At 34.9% G+C, this 19,896-nt stretch overlaps 1 protein-coding gene across 2 annotated transcripts in view; it reads left to right on the top strand.

Moving 5' to 3' along the window:
- LOC136037941 (plexin-A4-like) overlaps positions 1 to 19,896 on the top strand; it is a 317,250-nt gene that overhangs the window by 59,838 nt on the left and 237,516 nt on the right. For both annotated transcript variants that reach the window (XM_065720812.1, XM_065720810.1), the window contains exon 3: positions 16,795 to 18,098. In XM_065720812.1, the coding sequence (XP_065576884.1) occupies positions 16,983 to 18,098 (1,116 nt within the window). In that variant the 5' untranslated portion in view covers positions 16,795 to 16,982. The remainder of the gene's footprint in view (positions 1 to 16,794; positions 18,099 to 19,896) is intronic.

Raw genomic sequence — 19,896 nt, 5'->3', positions numbered from 1 at the left:
TTTTAACTTACGAAGGAGTGATCGGATCTTCATGAAACTTCATATTTAGAAGGACCTCGTAACTCAGATCTCTTATTTTAAATATCAATCGGATCAAGCGTAATTGGGGGGGGGCAGTTGGGGGGTGGACTGGAAATCTTAGAAAATACTTAAAGCGGTGAGATCAGGATGAAACTGGATGGGAAGGATAAAAACCTGTCTAAGATACGTGACTGACATAACCGGACCGGATCTGTTCTCTTTGTTGGAATTGGAGGGGGGGTAATTTTGAAAATTGAGGTATTTGTAACTTACGAAAGGGTGACCAGATCTTAATGAAATTTGATATTTAGAAGGATCTTGTGCTTTAATGTTCTTATTTTAAATTCCGACCAGATCCTGTGACGTTGGGGGAGTTGGAGGGGGAAACCGGAATTCTTGGAGAACGTGAAAATTGGGGTATTTTTATCTTACGAATAGATGATCGGATCTTAATGAAATTTGATTTTTAGAAAGAATTCATGTCTCAGAGCTCTTATTTCAAATCCCGACCAGATCGTTTGACATTGGGGGGAGTTGGAGGGGGAAGTCTTGGAAAAACACTTGGAGTGTAGGAATCGGGATGAAGCTTGTTGGATAGAATAAACAAATGTCCTTGATGCGTGATTGACAGAATCGCACTGGATTCGCTCTCTTTGGGGGAGTTGGGAGGGGGTTCAGTGATTTGGCGAGTTTGGTGCTTTTGGACGTGCTAGGACGATGAAAATTGATAGGTGTGTCAGGGAACTGCACAATTTGACTTGATAAAGTCGTTTTCCCAGATTCGACCATCTGGGGGGCTAAAGGGAGAGGAAAAATTAGAAAAAATTAGGTATTTATAACTTACGAGTGGGTGATCGGATCTTAATGAATTTTGATATTTAGAAGGACATCGTGACTCAGAGCTCTTATTTTAAATCCTGACCGGTATTAAGCCTCTTATTTTCCTTTTTAAATCAATCTATTGATTCATAGAATTTTGTTAGAGCTCATACCATATGATCTCTTGGCTCTTAGCTCTTCTCGCCTCGTCACAAGTGCCATATGAGCTCTTAGCTCTTGTTTATTCTCTCAAGATGAAAATCTTGGATTCTAACTGGATACATATTTTGTTGTTCATATTATTGACTGTGTTTTTGATAAGACATAGAAAGTATGAAAACAGACGGAAAAAGGTGTGAATGGTTAGGTTATCCAACTTTAAGCCTTTTTTATAGCCTACCCAAAAAACTAGAAATATATTGGTCATTTTCAAGAGCTCGAAAAGGGCTTAAATCTGAATTTGCGATAGAAGCGATTATTATATTCGCAAAGAGCTTTAAAAAGGCATCGATTGGTATTTTCACTTTATTCGTAAGTCGATAATGCAAATAACGAAAAATTTACCTCAACCAGAACAAGAACTTCATTAGTTACTTTTTTCAATTCTTTTGTTTTCAGAAAAATTGCGTGCTGATGCTTGTTTTATTCGATAATAAAAACTAGTTTTTGTTGACCACCGTCATCTTGCAGGCGCATATAATTTTGGTTAATCCCTTTTTGTCGATCTACGGCTTTTGTAATCATAAATTCGTTCCGGGTAACTTAACTAGGCCTGTAGCTAGAAGAAGTGATTCCGATATTCAATCAGTAGTAATTTTATTATTCCCGTCTTATTATATTTCTTCTTTTTATTAAGGATCTTTTTTTTTCTTATGTTGAAGTTAGTCACATGAAGCCGTTTCATTTTTGTTTTAACAAAATACTAATTCTGGAGTTTTTAAATGCGAAAAGACATTTTCCGCGTTAGATAACTTTTGGTTAAATATTGCTTTGAAACATTTTCAGTCTGTGCCTGTTCTTTTCCGAGTATGGTAGAAATGCGCATATGGATCATGCGAAATTTTGACTTCGAGGTTCGAATATAGTATTTAGTGCATGCTTTCAAATCACAAACAATTTTGATATATGAAAGCCAAGTGAGGTGAAGTTAAAAAAAAAAAAAAAAAAAAAAAAAAAAAAAAAAAAAAAATCAGTTTTCAAGAGTTTGGAGTTTCTGTTATGAAGGTTTGAAATGGTTGCTGCTCCGTGAAAAATTGCATTATGGTCGGGAATTCTGCTTTTCTTGAGACTAAAGCAAAATTTGTCATATTGTTTCTTTTCCTTTAGTAAATAAAAAAACAAGTTTTTCAACTGAAAGTAAGGAGCAGCTTTAAAACTTCAAACGAACAGAAATTATTACGTATATGAAGGGAGTTACTCCTCTAAAAAACCTCGCTCTTTACGCTAAAGTTTTCTAGTACTTTAAAAAAAGCTACTTATTGTTCTGATTCAACAAACATGGATCCGTTCTTAAGGAATTGGAACAAAATTTAAACTTTAGCGTAAAGAGCGAGGTGTTGTAGATGTGTAACTCCCTTCATATATTCAATGAAACCTATATATTTGAAATCAGTTGAAAACTCCAATTCTTTTGATATATCTAATGGTATCAAAATTATGGTTTTTAGAGTTTCGGTTACTATTGAGCCGGGTCGCTCCTTACTTATAGTTCGTTGCCCTGAACTGTTTGATTAAACAAACATTGAACTCGAAAACTTCCATCTGTTTACATATCTGCAGCCTGAATTTTATTTTCCACTATAGGAATCACAAATGATTTATAGCTTGTATCTGCGGTGGAAGGAATGCCAAAAATAGATGAATTAGAGATAAAACCGACAATCAGACGCTACACAGGACAAAACAATATCGAGCACTCTTTTTTTCGGTAGTGAAAGTAAATAAGACGTAAGCTATTGTGAACTTGGTACTGTCGCCCAGGGAGATATGCTTAATCAGAAGGCGTAGTTTGAGAACGGGCATGTATTCTGGAGTTAGTTTCGGAATGAATATTCTTGGAAAGTATTGAAAACTGTGGATTTTGTGAAAATTATAGGAATTATAGAAAGCATGGGAAATTAGTTCGCTGTCACTAGCCTGCTCCTCGTGGAATTTTCAAGAACCAACAAAAGCTATATTTTTATGTTTTTACTTCTTTTTTTGTAAAGTACCATAAAGAGAAAGAGTGCTTTATACTGGTCATACATTCTGAGCCAGGCCGGCAGGCAAGCCGGAGCATTCCGGACCACATTTTTCTCTACATTTTTTATGAACAGTGTTGCCAGCGCTTAGAAAACAAACGTACCTTGAATTTGACAAATGTATACCACTGACTCAGAAATAGTATTATGTTGATTAAAATGTCTCCCCTTGACGATAAAAAGTACTTATTAAGCTGATTTTCAAGAAAAATTCCCAAATTTCTTGAAATAAAAAATTGTCTTATTTTGTATTGTGGAAATGAGCATAAGATAAAAAGCTGGTTAGTGTAATAAGTAGCTATTGCCTCAAAAGCCAAAGGAAGACATGGATTTCTTCCTTCAAACACTGAAGTTCCCACTCAACCACAAGGACAGTGACTCAAAATTACGTAAGTGGCTTCTTCTTCACATATACACATTAGTAGAAAAGGTGGCATTTTGAAGCTTGTTAAACTGGAGTAATGCAATGAGTATAAATATATCTATTAATAGTTAAAATTAGGATTGTCTCCCCCCACCCCCGCCATTTATACCGTTTCTCCCTCTAAGACCAAGGTTTAGCAGAAAGGTATTCATCTTGCATTCTTTTTTTAAAGGAAATAACGCAAAGATCCTCAATCTCAGTGTAAAAATGATTTAAGTTCTCATAAACGAAGGGGCAATGACTCAAAATTACAAGGGCAATAACTCAAAATTACGTAAGTGGCTTCTTCTTCACATATACACATTAGTAGAAAAGGTGGCATTTTGAAACTTGTTAAACCGGCGTAATGCAAAGAGTATAAATCTATCTATAAATAAGCAAAATTAGGATTGTTTCTCTCTCTTCCCCCCCCCATTTATACCGTTTCTCCCTCTAAGACCAAAGTTTAGCAGAAACGTACTCATCTTATATATATTTTTTTTCACACAAAATAATGCGAAGATCATCAATCTCAGTGTAAAAACGATTTAAGTTCTACTTGCGAAATACTTAGAGCAAAGGACGAGTCCTGACTCGGTGCAAAAACTAGTCGAATCCTAATTTTGCTCATAAACGAGTTAAGCCCATACTAGGTGGAAAACGAGCCGAGTGTTGAATCTGTGCGAAAATGAGGTCAAAGCTGTGACTCGGTATATGAACTCACATCAAACAGTTCGTGGTAACGAACTGTAGTAAGGAGCGACCCGGCTCAATAGTAACCAAAACTCTAAAAAATGGAATTTTGATACCAATAGCTACATCAAAAGAATCGCATTTTAATGCTGATTTTAAATATATAAGTTTCATCAAGTTTAGTCTTACCCATCAAAAGTTACGAGCCTGAGAAAATTTGCGTTATTTTAGAAAATAGGGGGAAACGCCCCCTAAAAGTCATAGAATCTTGACGAAAATCACACCATCAGATTCAGCGTATCAGAGAACCCTACTGTAGAAGTTTCGAGCTCCTATCTACAAAAATGTGGAATTTTGCATTTTTTGCCAGAAGGCAGATCACGGATGCGTGTTTATTTGTTTTTTTTTTTTTTTTTTTTTTTTTTTCCCAGGGGTGATCGTATCGACCCAGTTGTCCTAGAATGTTGCAAGAGGGCTCATTCTAACGGAAATGAAAAGTTCTAGTGCCCTTTTTAAGTGACCAAAAAAATTGGAGGGCACCTAGGCCCCCTCCCACGCTAATTATTTTCCCAAAGTCAACGGATCAAAATTCTGAGATAGCCATTTTATTCAGCGTAGTCGAAAAACCTTATAACTATGTCTTTGGGGACGACTTACTCCCCCACAGTCCCCATGGGAGGGGCAACACGTTACAACCTTTGACCTGTGCTTACATATAGTAATGGTTATTGGGAAGTATACAGGCGTTTTCAGGAGGATTTTTTTGGTTTGGGGGAGGGGTTGAGAAGAGGGGGATATGCTGGGGGAACTTTCCTTCGAGAATTTGTAATGGGAGAAGAAAATTTCCATGAAGGGAGAGCAGGATTTACTAGCATTATTTAAAAAAAACAATTAAAAAATAAAAGTGAAAAAGCTTTTTCAGCTGGAAGTAAGGAACAGCAATAAAACTTAAAACAAACAGAAATTATTACCCATATGAGGGGCTCACCTCCTTCTAATACCTCGCTCTTTACGCTAAAGTATTTTCGGTAATTTCAATTACCGAAATAATACTTATTCTACGGCTTTTGTGATTCAGGGGGTCATTCTTAATGAATTGGGATAAAATTTAAGCTTTAGTGTAAAGAGCGAGGTACTGACGATGGGGCGAATCCCCTCATATATGTAATAAAAACATGAGAATACAAAAGTTCTTTACGTAAGCTAATTTATAAGTTACGTAAATCTTTTACCAATAAAAAGATTCGTAAAAAATTAAAAGTTCTAGTTGCCTTTTTAATTAACCAAAAAATCGGGGGGCAACTAGGCTTCGTCCCCCGCTCTTTTTTTCTCAAAATCATTCGATCAAAATTATGAGAAAGCCATTGAGCCAAAAAAAAAAAAAAAAAATGCAAATTTCGTTTTGATTATTCCTCTGCGGAGAGCCAAAATCAAAACATGCATTGATTCAAAAACGTTCAGAAATTAAATAAAAAAAAACAAGTTTTTTCAACTGAAAGTAAGGAGTGACATCAAAACTTAAAACGCACAGAAATTACTTCGTATATGAAAGAGGCTGCTTCCTCATCAACGCCCCGCTCTTTACGCTAAAGTTTTTTACTGTTTTAGAAAGAAGAATTGAGAGAAAGAGTCAAACTTTAGCGTAAAGAGCGGGGCGTTGATGAGGAAGCAGCCTCTTTCATATACGAAGTAATTTCTGTGCGTTTTAAGTTTTGATGTCACTCCTTACTTTCAGTTGAAAAAACTTGTTTTTTTTATTTAATCTAATAATAAAATAATAACCGTGCATCGTATTTTTAGAACAAACATTTTTAATGTTAAGCTACTTTAAAGATTTTATTCGAAGAAAGCACCCCAAAAAATGGAAGATGTTTAATGAATAGACATGAACTGGTTTTGTTTAAAACTAACTTTTATGTAAAATTTACATTCCAAGTTTTATTTTGAAACTTTAATCTTTATTTAAAGCTTTTGTTTGAAGTTTCGCTAGTTTTAGTTTGGTTAGCTTTATTTTAAGACAGCAAAACATAACCTAAGAAGGATCTTCAAACGAAAATATTCAATTAAATGCGTCTTTATTCAAGAGTGCCCACAGGATGGGGGTTGATATAGCTTCAGCCCCATAAGAGACAGAAGATTGAGTTGGGTTCTCAATCCGGATGAATCACTAAAAGCCCTCAGTATCCACCCCGCATCGATTTTTTAAATATTATTGCACAAAACTAGATACTTTTCTCCATGAATTCCCCCAAGAGGGAGTAGCTTTTCATTTTACGATCGTCGCATCTGTGTGATATTAAATAAAAACAAAACAAGTTTTTTTTTAACTGAAAGCAGGGAGCGATATTAAAACTTAAAACGAACAGAAATTACTCCGTATATGAAAGGAGCTGTTCCTTCCTCAACGCAACGCTCCTTACGCTAAAGTTTGACTATTTCTCTCCACTCTACTTTTTAAAACAGTAAAACAATTTAGTGTAAAGAGCGGGGCGTTGAGGAGGGAACAGCCCCTTTCATATACGGAGTAATTTCTGTTCGTTTTAAGTTTTAATATCGCTCCTTACTCCCAGTTAAAAAAAACTTGTTTTTTTTATTTAATTTCTGAACGTTTTTGAATTAATGCATGTTTTGATTTTGGCTATCTGCACATGAATAATTAAAACGAAATTTGTATATTACTTTATTTTTATGGCTAAAAGGCTTTCTCATAGTTTTGATCGGACAATTTTGTGAAAAAAGGAGCTGGGGAGTAGGCCGCGTTACCCTCCAATTTTTTGATTATTTAAAAAGGCAACTAGAACTTTTAATTTTTTACGAACGTTTTTATTATTAAAAATATACGTAACTTACGAATTAACTTTTGTAACGAACTTCTATATTCGTATATTTTTATAACGTATATAAGGGGGTTCACCCCCCCCCCGTCAATACCCTGCTCTTTACACTAAAGCTTAAATTGTGTCCCAATTCCTTAAGAATGACCCCTGAATCACAAAGACCGTAGAGTAAATAGTTGAAATTAATAAAATTACTTTAGCGTAGGGAGGTATTAGGAGGTTGTGAACCCCTCATATGCACAATAATTTCTGTTCCTTCTAAGTTTTAATGCTGCTCCTTACTTTCAGTTGAAAAAAAACTTTTTCATATTTTTTCATTGTTCGTTAAAAAAAATGCTAAAAAATCCTGCGCCCCCATCATGGAAATTTTTCCCCCATGACAAATTCCTAAATGGAAAGTTCCCCCCGCATAATCCCCTGTCCTCAACCCCTACCCCAACCAAAAAAATCCCCCTGAAAGCGTCTTTACACTTCCCAATAACCATTACTATGTGTAAACACTGGTCGAAGTTTGTAACTTGCAGCCCCTCCCACGGGGACTGTGGGGGAGTAAGTCGTCCCCAAAGACAGGGCTATTGTGTTTTTGACTATTTTGAATAAAATGGCTATCTCAGAATTTTTATCCGGTGACTTTGGGATAAAATGAGCGTGGGAGGGGGCCTAGGTGCCCTCCAATTTTTTCGGTCGCTTAAATAGGGCTCTAAAACTTGTAATTTCTGTTGGAATGAGCCCTCACACGACATTCTAGGAACACTGGGTCGATACGGTCACCCTTGGGGAAAAAAGCAAACAAACAAAAAAAAACAAAAAAACAAACAAATAAACACTCATCCGTGATCTGTCTTGTGGCAAAAAATGCAAAATTCCACGTTTTTGTAGATAGAAGCTTGAAACTTCTATTGCAGGGTTTTCTGATACGCTGAATCTGATGGTGTGATTTTCGTTCAGATTCTATGACTTTTAAGGGGTGTTTCGCCCTATTTTCTAAAACAAGGCACATTTTCTCAGGCTCGTAACTTTTGATGGGTAAGTCCAAACTTAATGAAGCTTATATATTTAAATTAGCTTTAAAATGCGATTCTTTTGATGTAACTATTGTTATAAAAATCTGTTTTTTAAGAGTTTCGGTTACTATTGAGCCGGGTCGCTCCTTACTACAGTTCGTTACCACGAACTGTTTGACTTTAAAGCAGAATCAGGCTAGGTCAGCTGTCTGACCTCTCTTAGACATAGCTCTCTCTTTGGCTCTAATTTGTCTTAATAGTTAGTTGACTAGTGCTTTCTTTTGATGAGAACTTTTTTATCAGGTACTTCTTTTATTTGATTTTGAATGAAAGTTCTTAAGCCGAACTGGCCAGACAGTTGCTCTTTGATTCTCATTGAAGTATTGAAGTAACTCAAATAGCTGCTTTCCCCTACGTGGATAAGTAGCGACAATTGTATTTATTATTATTTGTGGTGGTTTTTATTTGTTTTTAGATTAGTTTTCTTTTAATTTTTTATCTTGTGCTGAGGACGCCTTGTTTGGATACAGGCGAAATATCCGCGTTGTTTTAGTCTTTCCTCTCTACTGGCCGTCGTCTCGTTTGAAGTTTTCTTTTTGTAGAGTTTTATCTCTCTTTGTTGTTTATTGATTTTGAAGCGATATTTGCAGTTTACTGGCCTGTTTGGCTGCTCAAAAATTCTTTAATGAGAAAGACTGCATCCATTAAATTGCTTATCAAAGAGCATGAGCTTAGCAAATAGGCTGAAATCACACTTGATATTAGTGAAATTCCAAACTATAATGCTGTTGACTTGAAGATTTGTTTTATAGAGTAAACTAAAGATGTCCAGTTCTTTTTTCCTTCTTCGTGATTACCAGAACACAGCTGGTTCATGGCAAATATTACCCAGTAGTGATGTCGTTAAGATAAAAGGCACCATGTTTTTATTTCCTCCTACGAAAATAATTGCCAGATTTGAACATTTGGTATCAAAACTCAGATTTTCTACAACAGCCATCTCTCTGTGATGATAAAATACGGATATATAAAGATTCAAGGGGAAGTATAAACTTGTTTTTTATTTATTATATTTTTTTTTTAAATATTGGTTGATGTCAGATGGACTGAATTTCTTGATTCCTGAAGGATATAAGTATCTGAAAGATATTTGCATTTTAAGAAATTTTTTAGGCTTTTCATAAAAGGAAACAGCTCACTATATTCAACATAACTTTTCAATATAACTATATATATATATATATATATATATATATATATATATATATATATATATATATATATATATATATATTTATATATAAAATATATATATATATATATATATATATATATATATATATATATATATATATATATATATATATATACATATATATATATATATATCCCGCCTTCAAGAGTGGGATGGATACGAAAAATATTTTTGTGGGAAATATTTTTCCCACAAACATAATTGTAAATTCTATTATTAAATTTTGGAATTGAAAATATATGCAATGTCGCATATGCCAGACATCAGCTCTAAAAATACGATATCAATTTGGATCCACTTAAACAATGGGTAAAAACAAATTGAGGGAAACAAATTCGGTTTTGGATTCTCCATGTCCCAATAAAGATTATAACACCATCATCATCATCACTTAACTTATAATCCATCACAAAAACTGGGCAGAAAGCCCAAAAATGACAGAGTAAAAAAAAAGAGACAGCAGAAATAAAAACACACTTTGACAACTACAAAAAAGGGACAAACAGAAAAGACCAAAGATGGGAAGACTTCTGGCATTCAGTAGTGAAATCACAAATGCGCTTTAAATAAATATAGATATATATGTATATACATATATATACTATTGAACTTGGGCTAATGAAAAAGCTCGGGCCAAAACTTAGACTAGAGAAAAGTCCAACAGCAGTTCGAATCATAGGTGAGTTTTCACTCACCTTGCTTATCAAAGAGCATGAGCTTAGCAAATAGGCTGATATCCCACTTGATATGGTATTTTACTTGAAGGGTAGTTTTCTGGAGGGTTGGTATTTTCCGGAGGAAGATGGTTGAGAATGTGTGTGTGTGTGTGTTTTTCCCGGATGATCGAATCGGTGTAGTCGCATGTTCGGAAGAGGACCCATTCGAGCGAAAAATTAAAGCTGTCAGTGCTCTTTTTAAGTAACTGAAAAGATTATACTCCATATGAAAGAGCCGTAAAACAATAACAAACCTGTTTCTTCAAACGAAAGTAAAGAGAGACGTTAAAACTTAAAGTAAAAGGAAATTATCATTATCATTCCTCGCACTTTACGCGTAAGTTTAGCATGTTTCTTAAATGCTTCAAAAATAAGTGCTATAGAAGGAAAGCAATGGGACAAATCGTTTGATTTTTTCTTCTTAACACCTCGAGACTGGACGGGCGTATTTATTCGCATTTGCTGTAGAAAATATTATAATTAGTCCAATCGTTTTGATACGGTAAGTAAAACACTTACAAGTACCAATTGATTGCGTTTAATGTAATATAAAATGTTTTCCGTGAAGTACGGTTAGACTTTAGTGTTAAGAAAGAGGAGTTGATGGAAGCGACAGCGTTTCTCAAATACAAGACAATTTCTATTTGGTTTAAGTTTTAATGTTACTGTTACTTCCATTTTACAACACTTTGTTTAATTTTTTTCAACCTTCGATGAAGCCCAGACAAACGCTATAGTTACGATTTTCTGTGCATCGACACATGATACCGCTTGTGTTTATTGGCAAGAAAACACGGGGCCTTAGTATGGCAGTTGCAATTAACCCCCCATTGAAATTTTCTCACCCCTCCTCGTCAAAACAAACAATCTCTCTGCTTGTGCCTTATAAGCTCAAAAATTTGATTTCTCTTGAAATGCACGATATACGTCGTTTGGTTTGCATAATGAATTAAACGGTATGGTGGAGATGTTACCGTGAATGTCTGAAATGCTTTTTTTTTTCTCCTTGGATTTAGTCAGCGTTGTCAGTCAACTTTTTCAGTTCAGTGCAAGGTTTAATGATGACAGGTTAGGTTTTTAACCCATTTTGGATATTTAAGCCAAATTTAACCTATCCTAAACTAATATAATCTAACCTAAACTAATATAATCTAACATAGTTTTAAACTTTTACCATCAAAGCTTGCATAAGACTGAAAGAACTGACTCGCACAGTTAATTGGATCCAAGCAAAGAAAAAGTATTCTCGGATATTCACCGATGAATGTCGACATTAATCAAATTTCGGACTTTCACCGTAACAGAGACACAAAATAAGACCCTGTTCGTCTAGACCCATTAACTTATAACACGAAGTTAGTCTTAGTCTACCTTATAATGTGTAAAAAAAAAATTGTAATTTTTGGTCTACTAACCCTGTTCAATATGTTAATCTTTGTTCATAGAACTTCGAGGAATCATTTGAAAATGGAATATGGGTCGAGTTGACAAAATTTAACAATTCAGTTGGACCTATAACCATAGTTTTTAGTTCAAATCACAAGAAGAAACATTGTAGGGGTGGGTTTTGCTTTTTAACAGCTGCATTGGGCTGAATCTATCCGCGATGGTATCAGAATCTACGATGTTAGAATGGATCAGCAGCTTTTTCTGGTGTGTGGTTGGAGGTAGCTAAAAATTCATATAGGAATTGAATATCTGAATTTTCATGTGTTTTAGCGTATAAAAACATCGTCAAGTAGATAATTGCCTGGGGAATCTTTAGGAGGTTTGGTAACAAGCGTGTATCAAAGATTAATGTTCATTTTTTTTTGGGGGGGGGCTTGCAAAAAAAATAAATGCTTCAAAAACTTGTTTATATGTGTTTTTGTTACATATTTATGGGTCGGACGAAAATTTAAGGGGGGGGGGAACCCGGTAACCTCTCTTGGATACGGTCTTGCTAGATAATAATCTTCTATAACCCTCTGTGTATTTAGTGTATGTTCATGCACACAGGTGCACCGATGATCCAGGGGAATCGGGTTATTTCTTCTATTATAGTGGGGCCAAAAACACCAAATACAACATTTTTAGGATAGTTTTATTTGTTTCAATTTTAGAGGGATTCTCCGTATCTGCTTGTCTGGTCGTTTGTAGCCTAAGTCACGGAATCTGTTGAAATTAAAAGAGTATTTACTAATAATTAGCGTTTCGCAACAAGCTTTTGTCCTTTGTTCTTAATATTTCCAAGTGGTTTCGAACATGTGGTTTTAGTTTTCTAGTGGAATCCCAGTAGCCAGAAAACCGATAGAAGGGTGTTTTCCGGTACACTGGTTTTCAGCTAGGGAAAGAAAATTGGTTGAGATTCCATGTCTACTCTAATCATTACTAGGCTTTGTATAATTTTTACAGGTGGGAGAAAGTGGTGCAACAATTGAATTCGAGAGAATAAAGCGATACTTTATAGTCACAGCAATAGTAGATACATAATATTTGGAGGGGCAGACGAAACTGGACACTTCTAGAAATGCCTGAGCTTGTTCTTGAATTAATCAGTAAGAGCCTTGATTTTGGTCGAAATGATATTAATCACAGCGAAAAAAAATGCCACCTCTATTTTCAATTAATACTGACGAAAACGATATTTTGACCAGTGATATTGTTTCTAGTGATGGAAGGGCACAGGTTCGTGCAAAGGGGGGTGCTTTAGGCCTGCACGCAAAATCTTAAGATTTTTTGCAACGTGTCCAGTAATTTGTTACGCTGTATAGGTAGTCCCTCTATTAGTGACGTGGTTTTAAACTCCTAACTTGCGAAATGTTCCCCTCCCTCCCTCCAAATAAACTACAGTGGACATGTCTAAGGGTGTCCTTGTAGGGTATGAACTCAAGGTCGAATTCATAGTCATAGATATAGAAATTAACTGGTTAAATCACACAAATTCCAACGTTCCTCCAACATTTTAGGTTACCGCTAAACGGTGCCACATTATCTTCAAATTGTTTATTGCATTTTAAATAGTTTATTTATCTCTTTTTATTCCTAAATGTGAAGTCTTATGGCATTTTAATAAAGGGATATTTCCCATTTTGTGTTAAAACCTAGTTTTGAGTTTGAACAATGGCGTCAGTTCGTGGAATTTAGGGGGAGGGCATTAAAAAAAATTATTGATAATACCGAAAAATCGATTTTTCAGTGAAAATACCAAAAAAGCTATTATTCAAAGTCAACGGGGGAGGGGGGGGGGTTAAATCACCCCTTACCCCTATCTTCCTTAATTGACGCTACTGAATTTGAATTATTTCTTTTGAAGAAACTTAGTCTGGACGTCTGGTGAATTATCAGGATGCTTCTGGAGATGTGACGTCTGGAGAATTATCGGGGAAGCTATTTCGAAAATTTCTAGGTCATATTCCAGTAGGTTGTAAAGCGACTTTAGATAATAATCTAAGCCTTGTGACTACGCAGGGTATGTGGGTTGATCTACCATCCTCATCCCCCCTACTCTACTCCCCCTGAATCTTAAATTCTCCTGCATTGTTCTATACTTCTTATTAATATTATTAAATATAATGTTGTTGTTTTATATTACTTCTCCTCCAGACTAAAAGCTCATGCGCACGTACCTGCTCAAAACCCGTTTTGTATTTGGTCCTTCGTCATTTTCAAAAAAATTTATAAGTTAATTTCTAGTGATATTGCAGTGACGGTTCTAGCCTCTCTTGCGCCCGGGGCAAAATCTTGATTAGCCTTCCCCCCTCTTGTCTCCAAAAATTTGGAGGCTAAATTTTAACAAAGATTTGATTTATTAACATAATTTTTATTTATTTAAAACGTTTGAATGTAAAAAATTGAAATCCCGGATACAATTTGCATATATTGACTGCGCCCTCTACTTTATTTTAATAAAAATATAATTTTTAAAGTTACAAAATGATTATAACCGTCATATTATTTATTTGAAACTTTGTGCCTCTAAAATTTATTTGGCCGGGGCAAGCGCTTCCCCTGCTCCCTAAAACCACCTCTGTGTTATTGTTGCTAAGATTATTTATGTTACGCTGTTTCAAAGTATCCTAACTGCAAAATGCCAATATGCTTGGACAACCCTAAATTGAAAGGAAAGGTCGTCATTAACTCTCAGAATGTTATTTTACATACAATTTGACTCTATTTGTGTGTACATTTGATTTATTAGTTTTTTTTATTCATTTGTCCCTTAAAAAGCTACTATATTGAAAGAAACTGATTTATTTAGGAGTCTAAAACAGCCTGACGATAGTGGTGATTAAACTTTGAAACGTACAGAAATAACCAGATTCGTTGGAGGACTGCCCCCCCCCTAGATCCTTGCCAAACATGTTGAAAGTTGTGTCGAAGTTGTCACTGCAGAGACTGCCTCTCATCAAATCTCTGCTCCTGGGTGAAAATTCAATATTGTTTCGTAACTTTCACCGGTTTCACATGCAAGATTGCCACCACGGTCAGTTCCTGAAGTTCTACAATTGCCCAGATTTGCGTGCCACACAGCGATTTTCCGTGCTATAGTAAAAAAAAAGACTTATCAAAGTGCTAAAAGAGCACTTTCGTGCTGTTTTACCACTATTTTTTTAGCAACCCTGAGCACGTACTACAGTGCTACACATAATAAAATAGCACTTTCGTGCTACAGGTGGCAACCCTGTTCACAAGTCACTACTGGGCTTTTAGTAACTGTATACGTGTATGCGGAAAAGCAAATTAGCTTTCATTCACATTGTTTCAGACAAGGAGGGGGGTTATTTTTGTTAGGGCTTGATAAAAAAAAACCACAAACGCATCTTAAATTTGTTCATATGCATTTTTTTTTTTACTTGTTTACGAGTTGGACAAAACTTTGGGTGGTTTCAAACCGGGTAACCCCGCTGGATCCGGCCTTCGTTCCAGATGTAGCCGCAATCTAGTAAAGAATGAACCTAGGTTCATAATAGCCTAAATTTAAACCTTAAAAACTACCTGCTAGAGCTTGGCCGTTGGTTAATGCATATATATATATATATATATATATATATATATATATATATATATATATATATATATATATATATATATATATATATATATACTTTAATTAAATGTATACATTTAACGGTAGTAAAAGCGGAGTTGAAAATTAAAACAAAAAGTGATTATGCTTTGGTGTTTATACAGCATATATCTACAAAACTAGCAAAAAAAATTGACTCATAATATTTACCAAAATCTATAAAATTCCGAAAACACTGAGCTTGCTTGAGTTTTTAGAGAATCTAAATTGTATGCTAAAAGCTACCGATATCATAGCCAATGCGAGACTTTTGAAAACCTTATATATTAGTCTATTATTTTCTGCAGATTATTTAAGGACTTCTCTGCTCCTAAGAGAGCATCCTGTTTTTTTTTTTTTGCGCGGCTTTTGTCTTTGGAATAAATTACCAGTTTTTGAGAATTGTACATTAGAAGGAAATAACAAAATTCAGGTTATTTAAGTTGGTTTGTTCAGAAATATGTTGCAAAAACTGCTAAGCAATCATTTTTTGTTCATTTTGAATCTCAACCTTGCTTTAATTTCCATCAGAAAAGCTTTTCTTTTAATTAATGATTTAAATGTTTGTCAGGAACTGTCATGAACTAAAATTACTAGGTTTGAAACAGGTTGACAGGGACCTAAAAGTGCATCCTGTTTTTTGTTTTTTTATTTTGTTTTGTTCAAGGGTTCCTCTTTACTTAATGGTGAAACTGTATTATAAACGGTATAACATTTAATAGTGAATTAAATGTAAAACTAATGTTGAACGGACGGGTGTTACAATATTACTATTTTATCTTATAAAACTTACCTAGAAACTAAAAACAAAAATATATTAGTTTACTTTCATCAAAGGTTTGCAAATGAAACTCTTAGTCGATTGGAAACAGTAATAGGAAGCAAGGCCGTGCCCAGGGAGAGTACGAGGTTTTGCCCCTGCTGAAATTCTTGTCTGATTCGTAAAGACGTAACAAAGTACATATAATTGATGCCTTTTTAAGTTTTTTAACCCCTCCTCCAACAAGAATCCTGGATACGCCCTTTATCGGAAGTATTGAGATGTAGCTTAATGGGGAATGGAATTTGAAACAATTAAAAAAGGGACAATATTATGACACATATTTTTCGGATATTTTTATATTATCATACATTATTACGCTCCTCGAGGTCAGAAATGTAGGCCTATCATTAGTATTATTTTTAAGTTGCACGATCTGCACAACCCTCGACACGTTACTCCAGGGGGTGCGGGGGCTTACGTACCTGTCTTGAATTATTATGTACGATGTTTATTTGGAGTTGTGCTGTGCATGGAATTGGAATAAACAAGTCATAGTTTAGAAATATCTAGTGCTTAAACTAATAATTAATAAACCAAAATAATAATACAAACCATGACAACTTGGCAATTTAACAGCAAGTAAAAAAAGACGTTTCCAGAAAAAAGAACATTTTCTATGCTCAAAGATACTCGGAAGCCCAACGGTATTTAATTCATGGAGTGATCGAGTGCTACGTTAAAAATCTAACCAGCAATACATCTTCCGTTCGAATTTTCTTCACTGTTTGTTTTATGCACTTAATCGACCTTATCTCTGAACCTACGTAAGGCCCGCTAGCTCCTTCTTTTATTTGGAAATTTTTTCCATAATTTTTTTTTTCAAACCGAGTGTCTTACGCAAAAATAATCCTATTAAATGTTAGGTTAATTGGTGGGGGGTTTACTTTAATCTTTCAAATTCTGGGCATGAGTAAAATTATATTATCTATTTTTCAGGTTCCATTCATAATTTGTGTATTCTCCTTGGCGCTAGCTCATGCGCTGCTCTTTTTCCCACTGGACGCAGCCAAATTGTAAACAGTTGCAAAATAGCTTTCGGTATGTGAACGTCTAACTTGTAGAGGAATTTATATTTTACAATTGGATAATAAACGGAATCTCGTACCAGTTCATTAATACTCAAGATGAAAATCGGTTGCCTATTAGTCCCTTGGAGGAGGACGATTCTTTTTACAGTGATTTTATGTGTGAGATTAATTCATTGCGAATCAGTGGTTAGTGTGTTTCACGACCCCAGTGTAATTAAATTGAATCATTTAACAGTGGATAAAGAATCAGGTAATATTTATATTGGTGGTGTGAATAGGTTATATCAACTGAACGAAAATTTGGAAACAACGACTAAAGTGGTAACTGGCCCTAAAGAAGATTCCCCAGATTGCTCGTCAAGAGAGTGTCCACAAAACGTCGAAAAAAGATTGACTGATAATTATAATAAAGTATTAGTAATTGATGAAAATGAAAATCGATTAATAACATGTGGCTCTCTTTTCCAAGGGATTTGTAGCATAAGGAATCTAAGAAATATATCGGAAGAATATGCAGAAGTGCGAGAAGCCGTTGTTGCTAACAATTCAACTGCGTCTACTGTTGCTTTCATCGCACCCGGGCCTTCAGCAAGTAATGTCCTTTACGTTGGTGTAACCTATACAGGGAATTCCCATTATTATAGATCTGAAGTACCAGCTGTATCTAGCAGATCTTTAAATAGGAATGAACTGTTCCAAATAGCCAAAACAGAGGTCACTACGGGAACGCGAATCTTTGTAAATTCTCTCTCCCGTGAGATTTACCCTATCAACTATATCTTCGGCTTCTCAAGTGGTGGATTTAGTTATTTTTTGACAACACAAAAGAAATCCACTCATAATAATATGTGGATTTCAAAGCTTGTCCGGATTTGTCATGAAGATCGTGAATATTATTCTTATACAGAAATACCAATTGAATGTAATGAAAATGGTCAAAGGTTTGAGTTGATTCAAGCTGCTTCTATAGCAAAGCCAAGCCCGGATCTTGCTGCGGATTTGGACGTTATGCTTAATGAAGATATTTTGTATGCCGTTTTTTCTGAGTCTTCAGGGCATGATCCGAGTCAGCCCAGTGAAAATAGTGCTTTGTGTGTATATTCGCTGAAAAGTATTCGCAAAAAATATATGGAAAATATTCAAAAATGTTTTTCAGGTCATGGGTTGCGTGGTCTAGAATTTATCTCCGAGAATCGAGCCTGCACAGCAACTGTAAGTAATAGCCCACTAATGTCACTTAAATTGTTGAATAGTTGCCGATTTGTTAAAATTTTACGTGAAGATGGTACTTATGTATTGTACTAAACACTCAAGAAGTGAAGTTAGGTTATTCATAATGAAATATACTAGAACTTGATGGAAATATAATACTAGTTTATGTATAATAAAATAATTTAGGCTGCATGTTTGCACATTAGGGGGTGGGGTGGGGTAAAGTAACCTAACCTTACATAATTTGGGCTACATATTTGCATGTTAGTAAGGGGTGGTGGTAACGTAACCTGACCTTACTCTCCTCCCCAACGTGCAAATATATAGCCCAAATTATACAAGTCCAATATATTATGTCTCCTATTATTTGTTTTTTTAGCTATGAAACTGGTTATCTGTGATCTTACATACAGCAAACTTCTTGACTGTGTTTATCATGATATTTAAGTATCATGAGGATATTTTGCCATCTTAGAAAGTAGTTGAGTCATATGAATGAAACTGTCAGGAATGGACCCAAAATCCAAATTATGTTATGGGAAGGTATTTTACAATATCTACATCCACCGCTTTCGACTGACTGATGACCTGGGACGAAGTTTGTTATAATAGTGAAGCTATCTCATTGACCAAAAAACGCCCGAGGAAAGGGTTTGAAGCCTCAGACCTTTGCTAAATCCTGATTTGTGAGGTTTTAAGGATTTTATGAAAATATCTATTAAATTAAAAAAAAAATCTAATATTGCTCAAAATCCTACTCAAATCACTGGGATCGTATTTTTTAAGTTTTAAGTAAAAGAAAAGTAGATTCAAACCAAAATGAAAGGTCTTTTTTTCCAAAGTCAAGACTAATATCCTCTTAGATTTGCCTTCTATACAATCTTCTTAGCCTTAGAAATAAGGAAAGATTAAATATACAAGATTGAAAAAAATTCTTCTGGTATAATGTAGGTTTTCGATTCATCTCTGAAAGTTTCATTCTCCTAGCAAAACCACTTTCCACGATAGTAGAAAGCCTCTTACCTAGATTTTTTGCCAATTTTGTTGGTTGTGATAGTTGGATATTAAGCCAAGTGCCTGAAAACGAACGTTAATTATTTCCCTAATTTGGGAGGGGGGAACTTCCAAAATTGTTTCAGCTGAGTTTTGCCACCTACTTCTGATTTCAGAGCTTAAAAAGTTTTGGAATGTAGAGATTTTCAATTATTTATCATTATTTTTGGTTACAGGTGAGGGATCCATTTTGGATCCCATTTAACGATATATGACACATTGTCGCCTGAAATAGAGATATCAACTCATCATTTCGATTGCCTTGTGTTAGATTTCCTCTGGGTTATGTATAGGTGGTTAGTTATTTAGTTGCTAGGTTTATTCGTCATATTCTTGGCGAAGTGAGAAACCCCAGTCAGCTGCCTTCAGAGATAGTTGTGCCCTTTTAAAGTATCCTAGTTATTCATGATAATACATCAAAAAAGGGGTATAGATTTTAATGAGATGCGTAGATGTGACTTATATGCTACATTTGATTAGATTTCTGATAAAATATGCCTATTCAGTTGTTGCGTAAAGCCTACATGCTTACCTAATATGTAACTAGAATTTCGCTCTTGGTTTATCATATTTCCATCTGGTAGTCGCTCTTTCATCAATCAACTACCCGTTCGTCTACAGAAATGAGCTTATGTATACTCTATTAAATGGCACAAAAGCCAATAAAGAAGGGGGTTTAATGTCTGCTCACTGAGTAAAGGGACACCCTAGTTTATATATATATATATATATATATATATATATA

The sequence above is a fragment of the Artemia franciscana genome, chromosome 17, assembly GCF_032884065.1.
Source record: "Artemia franciscana chromosome 17, ASM3288406v1, whole genome shotgun sequence".
NCBI classification, from domain to species: Eukaryota; Metazoa; Arthropoda; class Branchiopoda; order Anostraca; family Artemiidae; genus Artemia; species Artemia franciscana.
This window is presented reverse-complemented; position numbering and strand designations above follow the sequence as displayed.